Raw genomic sequence first — 22,809 nt, 5'->3', positions numbered from 1 at the left:
CTGTTGCCTAAAGAGACAGGATGAGTGAATACACGTTTAAATTTCTTTAATTCAAGTAGATAAGTGCCTACTATGTGTAAGGAGTTGTGGTACCTAAAATTAATGTATCTTTTTAAAATTTGTAGTTTTTAAGAATAACTTAATTTCTTCCCTAAAATTAACTATTTAGTCACATTTTAGCAGTAAATAAACTTACTCAATTTAGTGGTAGTTCTAGCAACATCAGTTCTTGCAGAAAAATAAAAGTCACCCAACTCCTACATGTAGACATATTTTCAAAAGCAGTTGCAAAAGTCTTCCAGACTATTACTGAATTCTTATCTAATGAGCATTTTTCTCAGACATGTGGATCTTCATCTTCACAGATGACTTTTTTGAAAAAGTTTTTTGGCCGTGCCGAGCAGCATGTGGGATCCTGGGATCCTAGTTCCCTGACCAGGGATTGAACCCGTGCCCCCTGCAGTGGAAGCACGAAGTCTTAACCGCTGGATCACCGGGGAAGTCCCTATATGGATGATCCATAGGTGTTTCCACAAGCTGTCCAGAAGTTAAAGAAACATACCATTCCCTGTGGAAAAAGAAGTGATGTTCTGTAGCTTTTTGACTCTTGGCCAAAGAACCTAGTTCTGTACATTACTTCTGTCTTTGCCTTGGCCATTTTCAAGCAATAATTATAGATCTGATTATTTATTGAGAAGAGTGAACTTGTTCTGAAGGAGTAAAATATGGATCTGAGTGAAGGAAGTTAGCTCCTAGAGCATTTTCCAGGAATTTTCTGACTTTACCAACCTGCGACAGTTTTGATACTCAGAAACATTGATTTCACTTACTTTTCTTAGCTTACTTCCCCCCAGCCCCCCCAAGTATATAATACTCTTAAATAATGTGGTAGAAAATCTTATTTGGGTGGACTTCTTTTTTTTTTTTTAAGTTTTTTTTTTTTTTTTTTTGATGTGGACCACTTTTAAAGTCTTTATTGAACTTGCTGCAACACTGCCTCTGTTTTATGTTTTTTGGTGTTTTGGCTGCGAGGCATGTGGCATCCCAGCTCCCCGACCAGGGATTGAACTCGCACCCCCCTGCATTGGAAGACGAATTCTCAACCACTGGACTGCCAGGGAAGTCCCTCGGGTGGACTTTTTTTTTTTTTTTTTTGAGGTACGCGGGCCTCTCACTATTGTGGCCTCCTGTTGCGGAGTACAGGCTCTGGACGCGTAGGCTTAGCGGCCATGGCTCACGGGCCCAGCCGCTCCGCAGCATGTGGGATCCTCCCGGAGCGGGGCACGAACCCATGTCCCCTGTATCGGCAGGCAGACTCTCAACCACTGCGCCACTAGGGAAGCCCCCTTGGGTGGACTTTTGATCAGACTTTCTTTGCTTTTATTTTTAACTTCCCTAAATTATAAATGTTTATTTTGTAGGTATCATAGCTGCAAATGTTTTTGTATTTTGTTTGTGGAGAGTACCTTCTCTACAGCGGACGATGATCAGATATTTCACATCCAGTCCAGCCTCAAGTAAGTCTAACTTGTGTGATTTTATTTTGAGGTAGAGGTAAAATGGAAGAAATATGCTTTATGGTAATTGAAGTGCTATAAAAAAGATGATTTACTTGTCAATAATTGTAAGCAAAATCCGGAGGATAGGCTGTAAACTCTTGGAGGACAGGAACCTCATTTCTCTTACAGCTGTGTTAAGGCACCTAAAATGTACTTTGCACATAATAGATAATCTAAATATTTTTTAGTGATTTAAGATCTGTGATCACTACAAGTTTACTCTTTGAAGAGACTATTATATACAATTTTATTTCTTTAATTGAAATAATTTACAAATTCTTTTTTCTAACTAACTTTTTCTATAGGACAAGTTGCTTTCATTGACCTGAGAATCTTTATTGGTTGCTTACTAAGTAGAAAATCTCTGAGATTTAAGATAGCATTTTTCAAGTGGTAAAAAGCTGTCTTAAACCATCTTATCCAATCTTTTAACTAGCTCTGGTTTGTTTCTCATGTTTGTGTCATAATAATAATGAAAAAATCTAAAATGGATCATTTTTACTGGCTGTGTGTTCCACAATTACAAGACTTTTTCTTTCTCTTGTAGAGGTCCTTTGTTCTCCAATGTTGCTGTCAACGTTCAGTCATTTCTCCTTGTTTCACATGGCAGCAAATATGTACGTCTTGTGGAGCTTCTCCTCCAGCATAGTGAACATTCTCGGTCAAGAGCAGTTCATGGCAGTGTACTTATCTGCAGGTAACAAGCTTTCATCTCAGGCCCTTTCAGAGTATAAGTGTTCTCCCCTATCTGGAGAAGGGACAAAGGGAATGATTATAGCCGTATTCTATATTCCGTAAGTGCTCAGTACATATTTGTTTCTCAGATTGTATATAGAGAAGGATACAAACTGGTGTAGTGTTTAAGCATGTCATTTTTATCTCCCTAGGCCTTGGTTTCTTCAGCTCAGGCCCATCATTTTATAGATTAGTGGTTCCCAGACTTTCGGGCTGCCTCAATCATCTGGATCTGTGTTAAATAACCTTAACGCTCATTTCCCAAGTGCGTTCAGTTTTCAGAAAACTTTCGATTAGCTATCCAATAAGATTGTCAAGAATTAGTTCATTCTTTGTTGCAAGCATATATTAGCATGGAACCACTCAAGTCATCCTGGAGGTAGCATCATTTCCTTATTTCACTAGTAAATGATAGTGCAGGATTCCCGGTTCCTAGATGCTGCTAAATTGGCAGTTAGTTGATTATATTTTACTTATCTCAAAAAAAATTTTTTTTACTTTGTTTGCAAAATGTACTTAATTCAAACCATAAAGTGTAAAAATTTATTCCTAAAATCCCTTCATTTAAAAACAGTATAGCTGGCAGATATATGTAGTGAAAAGACACTGAGCTTGGAGATGGAAGACCTAGATTCAGATTCTGTTTCTGCTTACCAGCTGTGTGATGTTGCAGAAAAGACTATATATACTCTCTGAGGATAAAACTGCTTACTCTCATGACATGGGGTTGTAGAAGGGATAAAATAAAAGCACCTACCACAAGGCCCAGAGTGGGTACTTAATCAGTGTTAATTAAATACTCACATGCATCTAGTCCTCAGAACAGAAGCTGAGCAGTATCTTTGGCCTAATAAGTTAAGTGTGTAGTTCTTTCCCCTAGCACTAATGTTGTAGGTACAAAGGGTCTGTTTCAAGTGCCATTAATTCCTGCTCTATAGAAAGTTGCTTTTTAAAGTTAGCCATACTCAGTTCAGATGACATTGGTGCCAAAGGGACCTGTAAAGGATCATCTAGTCTAGATCTGCAACACATTCATTTGGCAAGCTGGGTAAAATATAGACTCCCTGGTCCCACTCCAGAGGTTCTGATTTAGTGTTTAGAGTGCAGTCCAGAGAATTCCCAGACAGTTGGTGAGCTTGGGAACTAGTCTTTCTTCATACAGTGTAGTTGAGGAAAATGATAACTACAAGGTAAAGTGAATGACCTCTGTTACTCAGTAAGTGGTACAGTGGGTCAGACTTTGCTTTCCCTGTAATATATCTGAAGCAACAGGCAGGATAAGTATCTATGCCTGCACCTTGTAGTGACCTGGGTAGAAACCCAACATTGTTAGTCTCTGTGGGGTGGAGGTCAGAAATGGAAGCCATTTTTATACCTCACTAAAATTACTGAAATGTGATTTATTTCTTAGGTGTTATTTCCAATTTTGTTAGTTATGTGTGTAAAGTTGCCACAGGAAGATATGGACCATCACTTGGTGCAGTAAGTATTTCTAACTAAAATTTTTTGCTTCATTTTGAAATAATTTTAGAATTACAAGAAAGTTGCAAAATTAGTACAAAGGGTTCCTATATACCCTTAACCCTACTATTAACTACAGAACCACAGTACAACTATCAATGCCAAAATATTAATATTTAAACGATACTATTAACTAATCGACATCTAATTTAGAATTTATACATTTGTAAAGCCTTATAAATTTCAGGTTATAGCTTTTAACCATTGGTCATTTATATATACTTAACTGGCACAGCGTGTATATCATGAGGAGTACTCAAAATAGTGGGTATGCAATCCCCCCATAAACTGGAGAGCCTAATCTAGCATTGGAAAAGTCTAAGTAATTAGAGATTTGAATCTGATACTGTGTCCTCCTCTTTCGTCAATATTTGAGTGCTATGCAGATTAGACTACTAGGCACTGTACTTACTAGAGGCTGAGGATACATCCAGTGAGTAAGATGTCAAAATTCCTGCCCTCAGTTATTTCTGGATGATTTTTAAAAATTACAATTGTGTTTTCTTTTGAGTTTAATGACAGATTTCTAGGCACATGGAAATCTTTACATAATGTTTCTTTAAAAACTACACATTCAATTTTTGCATAGTTACATACACTTAAATGTATTCAATGCACTTAAATGTATTCAAATAGAGAATTTCACATTTAAAGAAACTATAATAAGTTTCAGTTTTGGAAAAGAATCCTTATGTAAAATAACCATTCCATAATTTGTGTGTTCCTCAGATTTGTGTCTACTTAATTTTCCCAATGAGGCCTGTATCTTGTCTTATGACCTTTATGCTTTCTTAACTTAATCCCGCCCCCCCTATTTTTTCTTCGTGGAATGTTTGTTTTCTATATAAAATTTGATGTCAATATAATTTATATATCTCAAATTCTACCTCATTTGCCAACTAAGCACCTGTTTTGTGAAGGCAGTGAAGACCACTAGGATGACTCAGAAATGGTCTCTGACTTTCAAGTTTAGTTTAGTTGGGGAGAAAACATTATACACATCTAATGTACCGTGAAAGGGCTCAGTAGTCTCTAGAGGACATTGGGGGTTCTGAGGGTGGGAAGACTTTTCTCATTACTTCGGAGGATCTGGGAAGGCATTTTGATGTGCCCTCAGACAAGTGGTATTCCCATTTTACAGATAGGAAACTGAAGTTCATGAATAGAGTGTGGCAGCATGGCATTTGGAATTAGACTGAGTTTGAATCCCAGCTCTGCCACTTACTCATGATTTCCAGGACTTATTACTTAACCTCTCTGAACCTGCTTCCCCATATGAAATGGGGGTAACGAACCTATTTCTCATTTGCAATGCAAGTGTGTTTAGAGTGCTTAGCATAGTAAGGAACATGTAGTAAGAAAGGTGGAAATGGTGGTTTCTATTCAGTCATCAAAATCCTATAGAGCCATGGCAGGATAAAATTATTAGCCCCAAATACTTTCATTCATTCTTGGTTAAAATGAAGGAAAACTAAATCACCAGGTATATGGTATTTTTAATGAGAAATCTGGAGAAAAAAATACTGTTGACAAAATTGTGATAGAAAATGTAAAGTATTGGTCTTATTGCCTTTGAAAGATGAAGATTGTTAAAGAATATTTGTCCATTAACAGTGGCACAAAGGAGCAAGAATACTGACTAGATTTTGGTAAGGGTTTTGTTTAGTTAGAGCTCTGCATATTCTGAATCTCATTTAAAAATGGAACTTCTTACTAGTTATTGGTTATTATTATATTCATTCCCTGTGCTATACAGTATGACCTTGTTGTTTATCCTATATATAATAGTTTGCCTCTGCTAATCCCCAAAGTCCCATTCCTTCCCTCCCCTCCCCTGCCTTCCCCTTGGCAACCACAAGTCTGTTCTCTGTATCTGTAAGTCTGTTTTTGTTTCATAGATATGTTGATCTGTATCATATTTTAGATTCCATATATAAGTTATATCATATGATATTTGTCTTTCTCCTTCTTAGTATGGTAATTGCTAGGTCCATCCATGTTGCTGCAAATGGCATTATTTCATTCTTTTTGATGGCTGAGTAATATTCCTGTGTGTGTGTGTGTGTGTGTGTGTGTGTGTGTATACACACCACATTTTTATCCATTCCCCTGTTGATGGACATTTAGGTTGTTTCCATGTCTTGACTGTTGTAAATAGTGCTGTTATGAACATAGTGGTGCATGTACCTTTTCGAATTAGTTTTGTCTGGGTGTGTGCCAAAGAGTGGGATTGCTGGATCACATGGCAACTCTATTTTTAGTTTTTTGAGGAACCTCCATACTGTTTTCCATAGTGACTGCACCAATCTACATTCTCACCAACAGTATAAGAGGATTCCCTTTTCTCCACACCCTCTCCGGCATTTGTTATTTGTAGACTTTTTAATGTTGGCCTTTATGACCGGTGTGAGGTGGTACCTCATTGTAGTTTTGATTTGCATTTCTCTAATAATTAGCAATGTTGAGCATCTTTTCATGTGTCTATTGGCCATTTGTATTTCTCCTTTGAAGAAAAGTCTATTTAGGTCTTCTGCCCATTTTTCAATTGGGTTTTTTTTTTGTTGTTATTGAATTGTATGAGCCGTTTGTATATTTTGGAAATTAAGCCCTCGTCGGTCGCATCATTTGCAAATATTTTCTCCCATTCCTTAGGTTGTCTTGTCATTTTGTTTATGGTTTCCTTTGCTGTGCAAAAGCTTGTAAGTTTGATTAGGTCCCATTTGTTTATTTTTGTTTTTATTTTTGTTGCCTTGGGAGCCTGACCTAAGAAAACATTGGTACAATTTATGTTAGAGAATGTTTTACCTATGATCTCTTCTAGGATTTTTATCGTATAATATCTTTTGTTTAAGTCTTTAAGTCATTTTGAGTTTATTTCTGTGCATGGTGTGAGGGTGTGTTCTAACTTTATTGATTTACGTGCAGCTGTCCAACTTGCCCAGCACCACTTGCTGAAGAGACTATCCTTTTCCCATGTTATATTCTTGCCTCCTTTGTTGAAGATTGACTGTAGGTGTGTGGGGTTTTTTCTGGGCTTCCTGTTTTGTTCCATTGAGCTGTATGTCTCTTTTTGTGCCAGTACTACACTGTTTTGATTTCTGTAGCTTTGTAGTACTGTCTGAAGTCTGGGAGGGTTATGCCTCCTGCTTTGTTCTTTTTCCTCAGGATTGCTTTGGCAATTCTGGGTCTTTTATGGTTGTATGTAAATTTTAGGATGATTTGTTCAAGTTCTGTGAAAAATGTCATGGGTAATTTGATAGGGATCGAATTAAATCTGTAGATTGTTTTGAGTAGTATTGCCATTTTAACAGTATTAATTCTTCCAATCCAAGAACATGGGATATCTTTCCATTTCTTTGAATCATCTTTAATTTCCTCTCTTAATGTTTTGTAGTTCTCAGTATGTAAGTCTTTCACCTCCTTGGTGAGGTTTATTCCTAAGTCCTTTATTTATTTTTTTATGTAATTTTAAAAGGGATTGTTTCCCTTTCTGATATTTCATTGTTATTGTAAAGAAATGCAACCAATTTCTGTATGTTAATCTTGTATCCTGCTACATTGCTGAATTCGTTTATCAGTTCTAGTAGTTTTTGTGTGGAGTCTTTAGGGTTTTCTATATATAGTATGTCATCTACATATAATGACAGTTTTACCTCTTCCCTGCCAATTTGAATACCTTTTATTTCTTGTCTGATTGCTGAGGCTAGGACTTCCAATACTATGTTGAAGAGAAGTGGTGAGAGTGGACATCCTTGTCTTGTTCCAGATTTTAGCAGGAATGCTTTCAGCTTTTCACCATTGAGTATTATATTGGCTGTGGGTTTGTCATAAATACCTTTTATTATGTTGAGATATGTTCCCTCTGTACTCATTTTTGTAAGGTTTTTTTTTATCACAAATGGGTGTTTAATTTTATCAAATGCTTTTTCTGCATCTATTGAGATAATAATGTGGTTTTTGTCCTTCCTTTTTTTGTGGTGGTGTAATCACATTGGTTGATTTGCGTATGTTAAACCATCCTTGTGACCCTAGGATGAATCCAGTTTGGTCATGGTGTATGACCTTTTTTATGTGTTGTTGGATTCAGTTTGCTAATATTTTGTTGAGAATTTTTGTGTCTGTATTCAGCAAAGATATTGGCCTTTAATTTTCTTTTTTGGTAGTGTCTTTGTCTGGTTTTGGTATCAGGGTGGCTTTATAGCATGTCTTTGGGAGTGTTCTTTCCTCTTAAGTCTTTTGGAAGAGGTTGAGAGGGAGCAGTACAAGTTCTTCTTTGTATGTTTAGTAGAATTACCCAGTGAAGCCATCTGGTCCTGGACTTCTCTCTGCAGGGAGTTTTCTTAGTTACAGATTCTATTTCATGTCTAGTGATCTGTTCAAGTTATCTATTTTTTCTTGATTCAGGTTAGGTGGGCTGTATGTTTCTAAAAAGTTGTCCATTTCTTCTGGATTGTCAAGTTTGTTGGCATATAATCATTCATAGTATTCTCTTATGGTTTTTTTGTATTTCTGTGGTATCAGTTGTGATTTCTCCTCTTTCATATTTTGTTTATTTTGGTCTTCTTTCCTTTCTTCTTGGTGAACCTGGCCAGAGGTTTGTCAATTGTTTACCCTTTAAAAGAACCAGCTCTTGATTTTATTGGGTTTTGTCCTATTTTTTTTTTAATCTTTGTTTTATTTCCTCTCTGATCTTTAATGTCTCCTTCCTTCTGCTGACTAGGTTTTTGTTCTTTTTCTAATTCTTTTAGGTGATGGGTTAGATTTGAGATTATTTGAGATTTTTCTTATATCTTAAAGAAGGCCTGGGGACTTCCCTGGTGGCGCAGTGGTTGAGAGTCCGCCTGCCGATACAGGGGACACGGGTTCGTGCCCTGGTCCGGGAAGATCCCACATGCTGTGGAGCGGCTGGGCCCGTGAGCCATGGCCACTGAGCCTGTGTGTCCGGAGCCTGTGCTCCACAACAGGAGAGGCCACAACAGTGAGAGGCCCGTGTACCGCAAAAAAAAAAAAAAGAAGAAGGCCTGTATTGCTATGAACTTCCCTCTAAGGACTGCTTTTACTGCATCCCATAGATTTTGTATGGTTATGTTTGTAAATAGTTTATCATAGGCTGAATTTGCTCACCAACGTTATGATAACCTGCTTGCTGTAACTTCATTGATTTAACTCATCACTGGTCTAACTTGTACATAAACTGAATTCTTGTGCTTAGGAAAGTATCTTCAGTCTCTTACAAGGTTGCAAGTGAAATAAAATGATCACTAGTGCAGATTCATTTGGAATTCCATTTTGATTTATCTATAGTGTTCTGGAGTGTTTCTCTTTGTGTAACTTTTTAGTGGCTGCTCTGGGTACTACAGTCTATATATCACTTACCACAGCCTACTGGTGGTATCATTTTACCAGTTTGAGTGAAGTGAGCCTTACCTTGCTTTTTGTCCGCATACCTTCCCCAAATTATAATCATCTTAAATATTTCCTCTACATACATTTAAAATATCACTGTTGTAATTTTTGCTTCAGCCATTAAACGTAAGTTAGAAAATTCCAAGAGAGAAGGACAGTCTATTGTATTTACACTCAATTTTTACTTTTTCCATTGTTCTTTCTTTCTGATGTTCCAAGATTTCCTTCTTATATCATTTCATTGTTTAGAAAACTTCTCTTAGCCATTCCTTTAGCCACTAGCCAGTTAGGTCTGCTGGTGACAGATTCTCAATTTTTTTTTCTTTTTTCATTTTTTTTCTACCCTTCATTTCTGAAGGATATTCTCATTGGATATAAAATTCCAGGCTGACAGTTCTTTCAGCAGTTGAAAAATGTGCCACTTTTTTTGGCCTCCATAGTCTCTGAAGAGAAATTCTTTGTTGTTCAAATAGCTTTTCCCCTATAGGTAAGGTGTCATTTCTCTTACTACTTTCTAGACTTTTTCCATTGTCTTTAGTTTCAGAAGTTTGACTATATGTCTTGTCATGGATATCTGTGTTTATCTTGTTTGTGGTTCACTTGGTTTCTTGAATCTATAGGTTTATGTCTTTTGGGAAATGTTCAGCCATTTCTTCAGATACTTTTTCAGCCTCACCCTTTTTCTTTTCTCCTTCTGGGACTCTGATGACATGATGTTAGATAGTTTGTTATTTCATGGGTCCCTGAAACTCCATTAACTTTTTTTAAAGTCTGTTTTTTCTCTGTTGTTCAGATTGGGTAATTGCTATTCTGTCTCAAGGTAACTGATTATTTTCTGTCCTTTCCATTCTGCTTGAGCCATTCAGTATTTTTATTTAGGTTATTGTATTTTTCATTCTAAAGTTTACATTGTTCTTGATATCTCCTATTTCTTTGAGCCTTTCTATTTCTTTGCTGTTTTTTACTTATTTCAAGCATGTTTGTAATTGCTTGTTGAACCACTTTTATGATGGCTGTTTTAAAATGCTTGTTAGATAATTCTAACATCTGTGTCATCTTGATGTTGGTATCTATTAATTGTCTTTTCTCATTCAAGTTGAGATTTTTCTGGTTCTTGGTATGATGAGTGGTTTTTATTTTATTTATTTATTTGGCCACGCCTCACAGCTTGCAGGATCTTAGTTCCCTGACTAGGGATCAAACCTCGGCCATGACATTGAAAGTGCCGAGTCCTAACCGCTGGACTACCAGGGAATTCCCTGACGAGTGATTTTTTAAATGAAACCTGGACATTTCAGACATTATGTTATGAGACTTTAATCTTAATTAAATCTACTGTTTAGCAGGCTGCCTCTGACAGTGCTGTGATTGCTACTGCCAGGTGAGTGAGGCAGTCCAGGTTCCCCAGTCTCCTTTGACACTGCGGGGGGAAGAGCTCTTGTTGCTGCAGGGCGGGGAGTTTGGGCTCCCCAGGAGACCTTTACTGATACAGCCCTGGCTAGGAGGAGGAAGAGTGCCTTATTACTGCTGCCTGTGTGACCCCCACTGACACCACCCTGTCAGGGACAGTGGGACACCTCATTACAGTCTGTAAGGCTGGAAGTCCAGGCTCTCCACTCAGCTTTTGCTGATGGAGATGGGGCCACCGTTGTTTCTGTGGTGTTTGGCTGGAGTAAAGTGGTTATTGTCTAAAAGTTTGTGTCTTGCTAGGCTATGCTTTCTTAGTCCTTTGGCTAGAGAGAGCATTTTTTGGTACAGGCCTATTATGTCCGAGTTCATTGGTGTTTCTAGGTTGTGAGCTTCTCCAGAGCCCAGTCTGAGCAGCATGAGGCCAAAAGAAAACCCAGGGAACTCACCACTGTGTCATTCCTTGGGTCCTAAGGTTCCTAGCTGGGCTGCTTTCCTTTCTCAGTCTTTTAGAGTCATCTTATATTTGTTTTACATACAATGCCCAGGGTTTTTAGCTGTATGTAGCTTGTAGAAGCAGAAGGCCTCTTAGAGCAAATTCATTTAAAATTCATAGTGTAAAAAAAAATTTTTTTATATGATAGATACATGAAGGTTATATATTAATAAAGAAAAGTACTTAATGAAAATTGTTTACTTATGAAATAAATAAAAATATATGTGCATATTGATTACAAGTTCATAACCAGTGTACATAAACAAATTATTAGTGGAGAATAAAAGATCTTTACCTCTAATCAAAGAAGCAGACCTCTAGGGTCTACATGGGTTTGGGTTCATGAGTCCCTGAAATTATATCTAAAATATGTATGAATTTTTCTGAGGAGGAAGGGTTCATTTTTATTATATTCTTAAAAGCCTCCTACTAGGAAGGGTGAAAATAATCATGGGGTATGCCAAACATTTGTCTAAAAAGCAAGTTGCAACTTATTCAGACACATAAATATATTTAAATCTATGTAGATATAGGGCACTTTGAGAAAACTTTAGAAGGATAATGGAACTGCCTCCTATCTTTAAAATAATATGATAAGTACAATAAATTATAGTCAAACAGAAACTGACTTTATATACACTACCAAATGTAAAATAGGTAGCTAGTGGGAAGGAGCTGCGTAGCACAGGGAGATCAGCTCAGTGCTTTGTGTCCACCTAGAGGGGTGGGATAGGGAGGGTGGGAGGGAGACGCAAGAGGGAGGAGATATGGGGATGTATGTATATGTATAGTGGATTCACTTTGTTATACAGCAGAAACTAACACACCATTGTAAAGCAATTATACTCTAATAAAGATGTTAAAAAATAAATAAAAATAAAGTCAGAGGAAAAATGAAATTAAAATAAAATTTAATAACAAAAAAACTGACTTTACATAGAAATGCACAGCTAATGAGAATTTTCTTTAATATTTAAATTTCTGTAATGAGTGCTTTAGATGGAGATAATAATCTATTTACCATATGATCTGGCCATTTCACTCCTAGGTGTTTACCCAAGAGAAATGAAAGAACACAAAGCGTTGTACACAAATGTTCACAGCTTTTTTTGTAACAGCCAAAACTAGAAAAAACTCAAATGTCCATCAGGTGAATGAATATACATATTATGGTATAACCATACAATGGAATATTATTCACCCATGTAAGGGAATAAATTATTGATACAACCACATGGGTGAATTACAAAATAACTATACAGAGTAAAGGAAGCCAGACAACAACAAAAAGGAGTATATGCTGTATTATTCCATTAATATAAAACTCAAAGTGAATCTATCTTAACAGAAAGTAGAGAAGTTGTAGCCTAGGAATGGGAGAGGAGCAGGAGGGACGCACTGCAGAGGAGCACCGGGGAACTTTTGGGGATGATGAACTTTTGGGCCACACTCATAATCTTGAGTGTGGCCATGGTTTCATAGGTATTTATGTGTCAAAACTTAATTATAAACTTTAAACGTGCAGTTTTTTGTGTGTCACTTATACTTCAGTAAACCCAACTTGCTTTTATTTTTTATGTTTAAAGATTTGGGAGTCCTTTGTACTATTCCTGCAAACTTTTCTGTAAGATTTAAATTATTTCAAAATAGGATGTTAAAAAAACACCTAAGAGAAAAATTTCTAAAAGATGCACCTATAATTGACTCTGATTGTCCCTATAATTAAAAGGAAAGGTCCCTACTTTTTTATATTAAAAAGGCTATTTCTGGAAAATAGCATCTACCTCTCTTAATTGCCAACTGTTTAGGGTCTTCTGTGTGAAGAGTTGCTTCAGAATAAAGGATTATCTTACATTTTAGGAATTACTAAAACTTTTAAGAGTTATGAGTCCCAGGCATCCCTGAAGTCCGCAACCCTTTAATATATAGTTGCCAGTCAGCCTAAACAGGGAAACCAGCTCACGCTGCATTCCTAGGAGTGGGTTGGGGAAGCTACACGGTGGAAGGACAGCATTAATATTCCTAAGGAGAACCTAAGACATGAGTTCAGGCAAGTGGACAAAGACAACCCAGGGCTTAGGCTAAAAAAATGAAAGAACAAGGAAACAAAGTCAACTACATATTAAAAGGGATAGGCTGGGTGTTGGAGATACATGTTAATTTTGCAGTGGAGGTCAGGAGTCAGAATTCTGTATTCTCTACTTAAGATCAACTGTCTGCTATTGTATATTTACCAAACTGGCTCCTATGTAAGTCTGCAATAGTAACACACGAGGTTCTTCAGAAATCCTGACTTCCCTTCACAGGGCCGTTGCTGCCTTGTGAAGACACACACACATGCACACACAGCCTCCGTAATTTGTTCACTCTTTCGCTGGTTCCCCACTCCACGTCCTTAATGTATCACAGCAGCTTTCAAGGAAGGATATCAGCACTACCTCAGAAGATGGGATTCCCCACAAAACTTGCTGGGTCATGGTTCCTCTAGGGTGCAACATGTTATACTGGCCAAATTTATATTTGTTCTGAAAGATTTGTTTTGGCTAGAACTTCAACATCTGCCACTATAATCTACCAGCATATACTGTATTTAAGCAGAGTGGATGTCAGTGTCACTGAGAATTTGAAAGTTAAAGAGTAACCCTTCACCTTTCAGGCTTTAAGATGTGCAACTTGAGTATCCTAGATTTTTAAATAAAACCTAAAAAAGTCAACTCAACAAAACCCAGAAGAAATCAAGTTGAGACCTTATTTTCTGAGAGAAAAAAACCAATAAAATTATACTTTTCCCCCAAATGAAACAAATATAATTTGGTTAGCTGAATTGAAAGAAGAGCACTGAAATCCTGTACCCTCTAAATTGCTTCTCCGTAGATGATTATATTCTCCATCTAAAGTCCTCATTACAGAAACTTAAATATTAAAGAAATTAGCTGTGCATTATTAGCTGTGCATTTCTCTGTAAAGCCAGTTTCTTTGTGACTATAACTTATTGTACTTATTATACATTAAACATATTTATGTGTCTGAATAAATTGCAACTTGCTTTTTTATTTTTTTAAATGACATTTTATTTTATTTATTTTTTGGTCGCACCATGTGGCTTGCGGGATCTTAGTTCCTCAGCCAGGGATTGAACCTGGGTCCCTGGCAGTGGAAGTGCAGAGTCCTAACCACTGGACCACCAGGGAATTCCCACAACTTGCTTTTTAAACAGATGTTTAGCCTACCCCATGCAGAGATTCTTTATTTTCACCTTTTTTAGTCAGAGGCTTTTAATGAAAATGGACCCCTTTTTTAAAAAAAGGCTGTGGAAATGGTCCAGCTTTTAGGAGACCAAGGAGACATGGCAACTAAATGCAATACGTGGGGAAAAACAGCTGCAAGTGCATTAGTGGAACAATTGATAAAACTGGAATATGTTTATAGATTAAATGAAAGTATAATATATCAGTATAAAATTTCTTGAAATTGAGAACTGTATTGTAGGATATATAAAGATATTCAAGTTCTTAGGAAATACACACTGAAGTATTTAGGGGTAAAAGGGTATGATATATGCAGCCTATGCTCAAATGGTTCAGGAAAAAAAGTATGGATATAAAGAAAAAATGATAAGTGAAATGTGGCAGAATGTTAAAAATTGGTGAATCTGGTTCAGGAGTATTTTGGAGTTTTTTTCAAAGTGAAACAGACCTAAATGTAAAACCTAAAATAAAAACTTACAGAAGAAAACAGGAAAAAACTCTTTGTGACCTTATTTTAGGCAAAGATTTCATAGTTGAGAGACCAAAAAGCACAAATTAATAAATCAGACTTCATGTAAGTTAAAAACTTATACTCTTCCAAAGACACTGTTAAAAGGCAAGATACATGCTAAAAGAAAATATTTGCATGTCAGAAGTCTGATATAGGACTTGTGTCTAGACTATATAAAGAAAAATTCAAGAAGAATGGGCAAAAGGTTTGAACAGACACTTCAAAGAAGATGTATGGATAGCAACTAAGCACATGAAAAGATGAACATCATTAGTTGTTAGGAAAATGAAAATAAAAACCACACTGAGATATCACTATAAACCTATATTACAGATTTAAAAGACTGACCATACCAAGTGTTGGTGAGGATGTGGAGGAACTGGAAATCTCATACACTGCTGGTAGGAAAGTAAAACACTAAAACCACTTTGGAAAACAGTTTGGCAGTTGCTGTGCTTCCCCATCATAACTGATTATTTTTTATTGTTTTTACTCATTTATGTCTTTCATGCCAGTCTGTAAGCTCCATTAAGGCAGGGACTGTCAATTTTGTTCCCCTTTGTATCCCCATCATCTAGCATAGTGCCTGGTAGGACTCAAGTATTTGAATGAATGATTATCATGAGATTTAATGTAAACAAGGGATTATGATCCAATTTCTCAAGTATTGTAGCATTTAGAGGAATTAGGAACATGTGTAACATTAAGAAAGTTTAGTTAAATTATCATAATTTATCCAGGAGATATTTCATAGCCATTATCAATTTAAATTATGAAGGTTATATAGCAATGTGGAAAAACACAATAGACGATAAAACTATACAGCAATTATAATTTCAATTATAACAAGAAATGGTTGACTTACTGGTCATAAGGTTTTTAAGTTTCAATTTTTATTCTCAAATACAAGGCTGTTGGGGAAAGTGCTTCTCAAGCAGGTGGATGCATGTGTATCCCTGGGAGGATGCTGTGATGGGGGGGGCGTGTCATGCAGAGCCATGGGATAAATTTGGCATGCTTTCCTGGAGCAGAACATTTGTCAAACGTTTTAAGGAAAATGTTTAGTGTTATAATGAAGCAGGATACAAATTTCACATGATTTATGGTAAAGCATTAAATTTGGGAGAAATTCCACACGTGTGGGTTTCTTTGGGCAAATTCATGCTCACTCTCTGGTTCGAGGAATTTTGTTTTTGTTTTTTTTAATTTTCTTTCTTTATTTGGTTGTGTTGGGTGTTCATTGCTGCACGTGGGCTTTCTCTAGTTGCAGCGACTGGGGGCTGCTCTTCATTGCGGTGCGCGGGCTTCTCATTGCGGTGGCTTCTCTTGTGGAGCACAGGCTCTAGGCGTGCGGGCTTCAGTAGTTGTGGCACGTGGGCTCAGTAGTTGTGGCTTACGGGCTCTAGAGCGCAGGCTCAGTAGTTACAGCGCACGGGCTTAGTTGCTCCGCGCACGTGGGATCTTCTGGACCAGGGCTAGAACCCATGTCCCCTGCATTGGCAGGCAGATTCTTAACAACTGCGCCACCAGGGAAGTCCCTCGAGGAGTTTTGTTGAAGTTTGAGAAGTCCTTTTTTAGTCATTAAATGAAATGATGCATGTGCCACACATAACACTGTCCCTGAAGTTCATTAACTGCTGACATGCTGGTTGTTACATCTTATTGCCTGTAGTTCAGTCCTTGCCAGGTGGTTACCATATCACGGACTTAGAGTCCCTTTGCCTGATATTTTGTACGTTAGTAACGGAAAGCTTTTTAACTTTGTGCTAACCTAGAAATGTGTGGCTTGTAAGCTTTCTGGAAAAAGTATTTCTACTTTAGACGTTATAGTCACTAAGCAGTTGCACATGAGAGTTTCATTTTTTCCCCAATGTGTTAATTTGCAGTCGGGCGCAATCATGACTGTCCTTGCAGCTGTCTGCACTAAGATCCCAGAAGGGAGGCTCGCCATTATCTTCCTTCCAATGTTCACGTTCACGGCAGGGAATGTGAGTATTTTTATGAAGTGAAGTGCTGGGGACAGTGGTGATATTTTTACATTGACTGAATTCTTGCCCTTAAATTAGAAATGTCAATGCTGGAGGAATCAAAGTTGTATCAGTTCTGTTCTCTTTTGCTGGCTTTCAGGCCCTAAAAGCCATTATTGCCGTGGATACAGCAGGAATGATCCTGGGATGGAAATTTTTTGATCATGCAGCACATCTTGGGGGAGCTCTCTTTGGAATGTAAGTTTGAGCATGACTGACTGTTACACTGCTTTCTCAGCTCATCTCCCTCCCCCCACCCCTAAGGAAGGCAGAATAAGGCAGTTACTTCTGTGATGGAAGCAGGGCAGGTGGGGTTGGGAGGGCAAGGAAATCGCAACATGGTTTGCTTTGATCTTGAGCAGCTTCACCATATGAGATGGGAACGTGAGACTGTTGGCCCTGCCCCTGCCTCGGTCATTTGTAGAGGGAGACCATCTGTGCCTTTACCCTCCCCTTAACCTCAAGTCACCTGAACTCATGACTGTCAAAATTCCTAGTCCTTCATGGAGACTGTTGCCCAGCCCCCTAGTCTGTGCTGTATTCCTTTCCCCACTCTCAAGCCACATCTCCCCTGCCCAGTCCCTACCCTGCTCCCCTACCTGGCTACCACTGACCTCACCAGTGCTGGGCAGACACCCTGAGTGGGTGGATCTGGTCCTCTGCTTGCGATGAGTGTGCAGGTGCCTGCTGCATGACTGGAGTAGAGGCCAGATGGCATAAACTCGTGCTGACTACTTATTGAGCATCTGTTATGTTGCAGGCACTGAGTTAGTTACCTTGCGTTACATAATTATTACCCCTGTTTCACTGATGGAAACTGAGGCTCAGAAGTGATCTTCCCCAGGTCAAACAGCTCTTAAGTAGCAGAGCAGAGATTTAATAAACCCAGATCCAGAGCCCTCCCAGCCTCTGTCACACCACAGTGATTACAGTTACATTGTGGTTACAAGATCTCCCACTTGTGCTTCAGGCAATGGACCCTTGCCTAAAACATAGTAGTGCTGTAGCGACGCTGTCATAGAACTTCCTCAGGGCTTCTGGAGTCCATCTGACCGTGAGAGGCCCTTCAGCAGAGCTGTTGTCTGTCTGATATGCTGCATCCCTGATGGCCTCTCTTTTCTTGCATAATGTTGCCTTTTACCCTTATTTGGTTTTTACTTTATTTCACAACAATGGGAAACCTTAGTTTTTTAATTAAAAAAAAAAAGTAGAAAAATCTATTCTAAGTGGAGCAGTTTTGCCCAGTAGGCGGTGGAACTAAATGCCATTATGCCATTTATAATTTTCAGTGATGATTAAAGAATAGCATGTGTGAGTTCGAGCTTTAACAGCAGCCCATTATAAATAGTAAAAACTGACCTGGTATTACAGTATGAGAAACATGAAGACTGATGAAAAGGGGTTTTGTTTTATGAACTCTAAATTTACCTGGCTCCTTCCATGTATACTTAAAGGATCTTTTCCCCAGCAGTTTTTTATTCCTCTCAACTATAATTAGATTACCTTTTTCTGTTCTGAAAACTGGATCAAATGTATTTTAAAGTCCAGAATCTGAAAGGCAGAGGAATCCTTTCTCTTTGCTGTTTCTAATTTCAACTCCTTTCATTTACTAGATCTTGGTCATATCTAGAATTCATCTTTTCTAACATCTTTAATGGTGAAGATTCCTCAGTCTAGATTAAAGATGTTAGAAAAGGTAAAGATCTGTTAGTAACCTCCTGCACATTGCTTTGACTTTATGTCCCTGACCACATTTTATGGTCTTCACCTTGTACTGCTGCAGTAATGATAGCTAATGTATATTGAGTATTTGCTGTGTGCCTACGCTAAGGAGTAATTTAATACTCTTAACATCCTGTGAGGTAGTCCAACTTACAGAAAGGAAACTGCTTAAAGAAAGGAGTTATCCAAGGTCACACAGTGAGTCATTGCAGAGCTGGAGTTTCAGACTGAGCACTAGACTGTGAGGCTGCTACCAAAAACAAACAGAAAAAAAGATACCTCAAAAATTAGTCAGTTTGAAATATTTTCCTAATTTTAATTTAACCAAATGACCAATTACATTTGAACTTACGAGTATAATCAAAACAAGTACCTGTAAGATTAAAGTGTTTGACTCTTTGCTTGAAATAAGTAGGTTAAAAAGATTTGAGAAGACACTTTACTAATGGAGAGTTCCCGATAAGTGTTTCATTTCTTGTAAGAGTTTTATAATTGCATTTGAATCATAGGATGATCCTTTTTCTCTTGTTTTAAGTTCACCAGAGAACGTCACTCTAAGCCCAAAAGAATTTTGTAAACATGCCTGTTAATTTGCATGTTTTTAAAATGCTTTTTTTCTTTCTGTAAATTTACTGATTATTTTTCAAAATTTTAATGGTGACTTTTTATGATTAAATGTTAACTATATTTAGTGAGAATTAGGATTCAGGTACAATTCAAGCCCTTTGTAATAAAAAAAAAATACATGCTCCAAACATTAAAAAAATGTTAAAACATTAAACTGCCATTCTGATATCAATTAAGTTGAATAGAGCATTTTTTCAGTCAGGTGTCTAAGATGAAAGATCAACAAAATCTAGTTTCTGCCTCAGGGAACATGAAATCTGTTTGGGGAAACCAGGGCAAAAATAAAAGTTTCAATAACAGAAGCTTTTTAAAATAGCGATTCCAAATGCCCCTCCTGCAGGGAAGCTCTCCGGGGAGGCAGGTGCCTTTGAGCTTCTCTCAGCCTGTGCTGCCCTCGGGTAGAGCTCCTGGTCGTGCAGATCCCAGGCCGTGGGCTTCTGATCTCACTCCCTGTGTGTTCCTCAGCTTAAGCAGATGCTCCCGAGAGGCTGAAGTGTAGCACCGCGGTTAGAGAGCACAGGTTACAGGGTCAGATTTGGGTTCTAGTCTCAGTTTGGTCATTCCTAGTTGTGCAGCCTGAGCAAGTTAAATTACTAAACCTCTCAGTGTTTCAGCTTCCTCGGCTTATTGCTTCAGGCTGCTTTTAGGCATTGTTTAGGCATTGTTTAACAGAGGATGGGGATTGGAGCTGTATTTTAAAAGGTGGGCAGAATTTGGATCCTTTTGTGTAGCCAGGCTGAAGGTGAGGAAGGAGAGACATTTAAATTAGTATAGCCATCATTATTAGTAAATTCTGATTCTGACATTTCTTACACTTGACATCATAAAAAGAGTCCAGGCTTAGAATCACTCTGACCTGCTAGTGAGTGCTTGATTGACCACTTAAAAGCTGTTAGCGCCTTGGGCAAATGACTTTCTTTCAGACTTGATTTCTTCATGTTTGTAAATGGGAAAAGTGATACTTGATTTGCAGGGTTGTGGTGAATTAAAAGTAGTGTGTGTGAAGTACTTACATTTTTGGAGCAGTCACACATGGTCCATCCTATTTCCATCTTTTATGTCTTCTGTATATTAAAGGTAAGTCATTGATCTACATTAAATAAATTAATCAGCTTTTTTAATATGCTGGATAGTAAATGACAGTGACATTCAGTTTTTAAAATGTCAGCTTGATATCATCATAGTACTTGGCATTTGTATGTCATACTGTTTGAATGTTGGACCTGGTTTGTTTTTCTTTTCCCCAGATGGTATATTACTTATGGTCATGAACTCATTTGGAAGAACAGGGAGCCTCTAGTGAAAATTTGGCATGAAATGAGGACTAACGGCCCCAAAAAAGGAGGTGGCTCTAAGTAAAACTGGGGTTGGACAATACTGGTACGACTGGTCCATGCTGCCTGAAGCCCTAGGAATGCATCGGCCCTGGAGTGACCACATCTTTGCTCCTGCCTGGAAGACACTGAGCATCTAGCTTTCCCAGTATTTTAAACTATGTCCCCAGTACATGTCTCATTAGAAAATGAATTATGACAAAGTTGTGAAATAAAGGTTTATATCTCTAGTTTGTAAAGAGCGGGTATATGTCTCTTTTGAAGAGCACTAATGCTGCCCTGGAATCTTGCTGTTCGTTGTTATATTTAACATAGTTTGAGTACATGGAAAGGTCTGATTGGAACTCAGAGGTGCTTGTTTTTTAATGTTGGCCTTCTAGCACCTCTGCTAAATATTTACTCTTACTTACCTACCCCTTTCCTTGCTTGGTTAACAGGTAAAAGTTAAGAGCATCTTCTCTCTGGCATGGGTCTGAAATAACAGCTGCAATATTTTCTAAATTTTCCCAAAAAGGTAGGTAACGTTTCGTGGCAGTGAGTGGCATATACAGAAAGACATTTTTAAGTTTTGCTTTCTAGGTTAAAATTGTAGCTAATTAAGAATTAGAAGGAAGTATCTTGGATAAATTCGGACTTGAATCTGAGCCTAATAGCATCTTATGTTGGAAAATGTACATTCTTTGAAGTGGAGCATCATACTGACATAGCAGACAGTGGTCGTCGTCATAGCTTCACTGTAGTGGAACTCGTCCTCGTGATTGAGAATTATTTCTAGGAAATGCGATTTGAGAATTTAAAAGTTTTTCTTGAAAGGATTTATAGGAGAGTTTTTGAGTCTTTTGGTTGATCTCAGAGAGTTACACCAAATTTTGCACCTTGTGCTGGAGAGGGCCGGGCTTGCGTGGTGGCGGGCACAGAGCGCCTGGCTTCATGACAAGGAAGGGAGTCGTGCTCACCTCACACGGTGTTGAGAGCTGAATGGCAGCATGTGCCCAGCACATAGGAATTATCCAGTTATGGTGGTTCTTCATCTTTTTCCCACCAAGCTGGACTCTCCTCTGCTGCAAAGTACCGGTCATTCTTGCCAGGCAGGGGACTCTGTTCTAGTTTAGAATAGTCTAAACTAATGTCACTTTAAGGAGAGAGAATTTTTGTTAACCCAGCCCTCATTTTGCCAGTAAGGAACCAGGGCGGTCGTGTGTGGGAACTGCCCAAGGTCACACTGCTGTGCTTTGACATTTCTGAATATGTAGTTATGCTAAGAACCCTGTGACTTACAGATGAGACAAGAAGTGTTTTTCAGAGATGGGATGGAAGGCTGAGATCACATGGACATTCCATATGGAGTCCAAAATGAAATTCATGTTGTCCGTGGGCAGATCTGGAAAACAGGCAACAAAGACACGTCTGCTCTCTCTGCTTTGTGATGTTTAGAGAAGGAACGTTTGGAAGGTCAAGTTACCTACCTGTGAGAGGCCTTGGGAGGTCAGCACCCAGCTCCAGAAGCATAAGCCTAACTGTCCATAGCTTTGGCAACTTTCCCTACTCTCCTGTTTGCCCACTGGGGTATCTTGCTTTCTCATCTTGGCTTCTCTGCTGGCATGTGAGCACCCCAAGGCTGTGCTCTGCCTGGCTAGCGTGCCTCTCAGCCTGTGCCACCTCCACTGTCCTCTGAAGTGTGGGGTCCCAGGAGTGCACTCTTAGCTGTCTCGTCTCTCTCCATTTCTGTGGCTTCAGTTATCTCTGTGAGGATGTCTTCTGAGCTCTGGACCCACTGAATATCTCTAAGCTGTCACTCAGTACATATGTCTACTTTGTAGACAGTATGGAACTATGTCCCAGGCATAGTTACAGATCCTCAGACCCCACTACAGAGGCACATCAAATATGACTCCTGGCTTAAGCCAGAAACCTGGGGCCATTCTAGATTTCCCTCTCTCACCTCTCATTTCTAGAATCCAGCCCCTTCTCTCCACTCCCAGTGCCTTAAGTTCAGTCCCTTGTCTCTAACCTGGACTGTTGTTAAGATTGTTCTCCAGCTGCTCTCTAAAATGTCCTGTACTTCTCCACAAGGCCACAGAGTGCTAAAAACACTTTAGTCATTTCCTGTTGTCGCCTATGAAAACTCCCTAGTGTGGCTACCAAGGCATTCCGTGGCCCAGCCTCTGCTGCCTGTGGCTGAACCCTTGGCCCCTGGACCCTGCATTCCCACCCGA

General features: G+C 38.5%; 1 protein-coding gene across 6 annotated transcripts in view; it reads left to right on the top strand.

Annotated features, from left to right (window-relative positions):
- The window catches only part of PARL (presenilin associated rhomboid like), a 73,501-nt gene that overhangs the window by 43,800 nt on the left and 6,892 nt on the right, over positions 1 to 22,809 (top strand). For 2 of the 6 annotated variants that reach the window (XR_007477434.1, XR_007477433.1), the window contains exons 5-10: positions 1,422 to 1,517; positions 2,107 to 2,256; positions 3,706 to 3,776; positions 16,770 to 16,871; positions 17,011 to 17,108; positions 21,031 to 21,107. Coding sequence is in view for 3 of the 6 variants with exons in the window: in XM_004278409.4 (XP_004278457.1) it covers positions 1,422 to 1,517; positions 2,107 to 2,256; positions 3,706 to 3,776; positions 16,770 to 16,871; positions 17,011 to 17,108; positions 20,507 to 20,618 (629 nt within the window). In the remaining 3 variants the exon portion in view is untranslated. Of the gene's footprint in view, positions 1 to 1,421; positions 1,518 to 2,106; positions 2,257 to 3,705; positions 3,777 to 15,216; positions 15,285 to 16,769; positions 16,872 to 17,010; positions 17,109 to 20,506; positions 20,833 to 21,030; positions 22,692 to 22,809 lie in introns of those variants that run through there. The other 4 variants (XM_033403137.2, XM_004278409.4, XR_007477435.1 and 1 more) reach the window with 4 other exon arrangements.

This window comes from Orcinus orca, chromosome 5 (assembly GCF_937001465.1).
Source record: "Orcinus orca chromosome 5, mOrcOrc1.1, whole genome shotgun sequence".
NCBI lineage: Eukaryota > Metazoa > Chordata > Mammalia > Artiodactyla > Delphinidae > Orcinus > Orcinus orca.
This window is presented reverse-complemented; position numbering and strand designations above follow the sequence as displayed.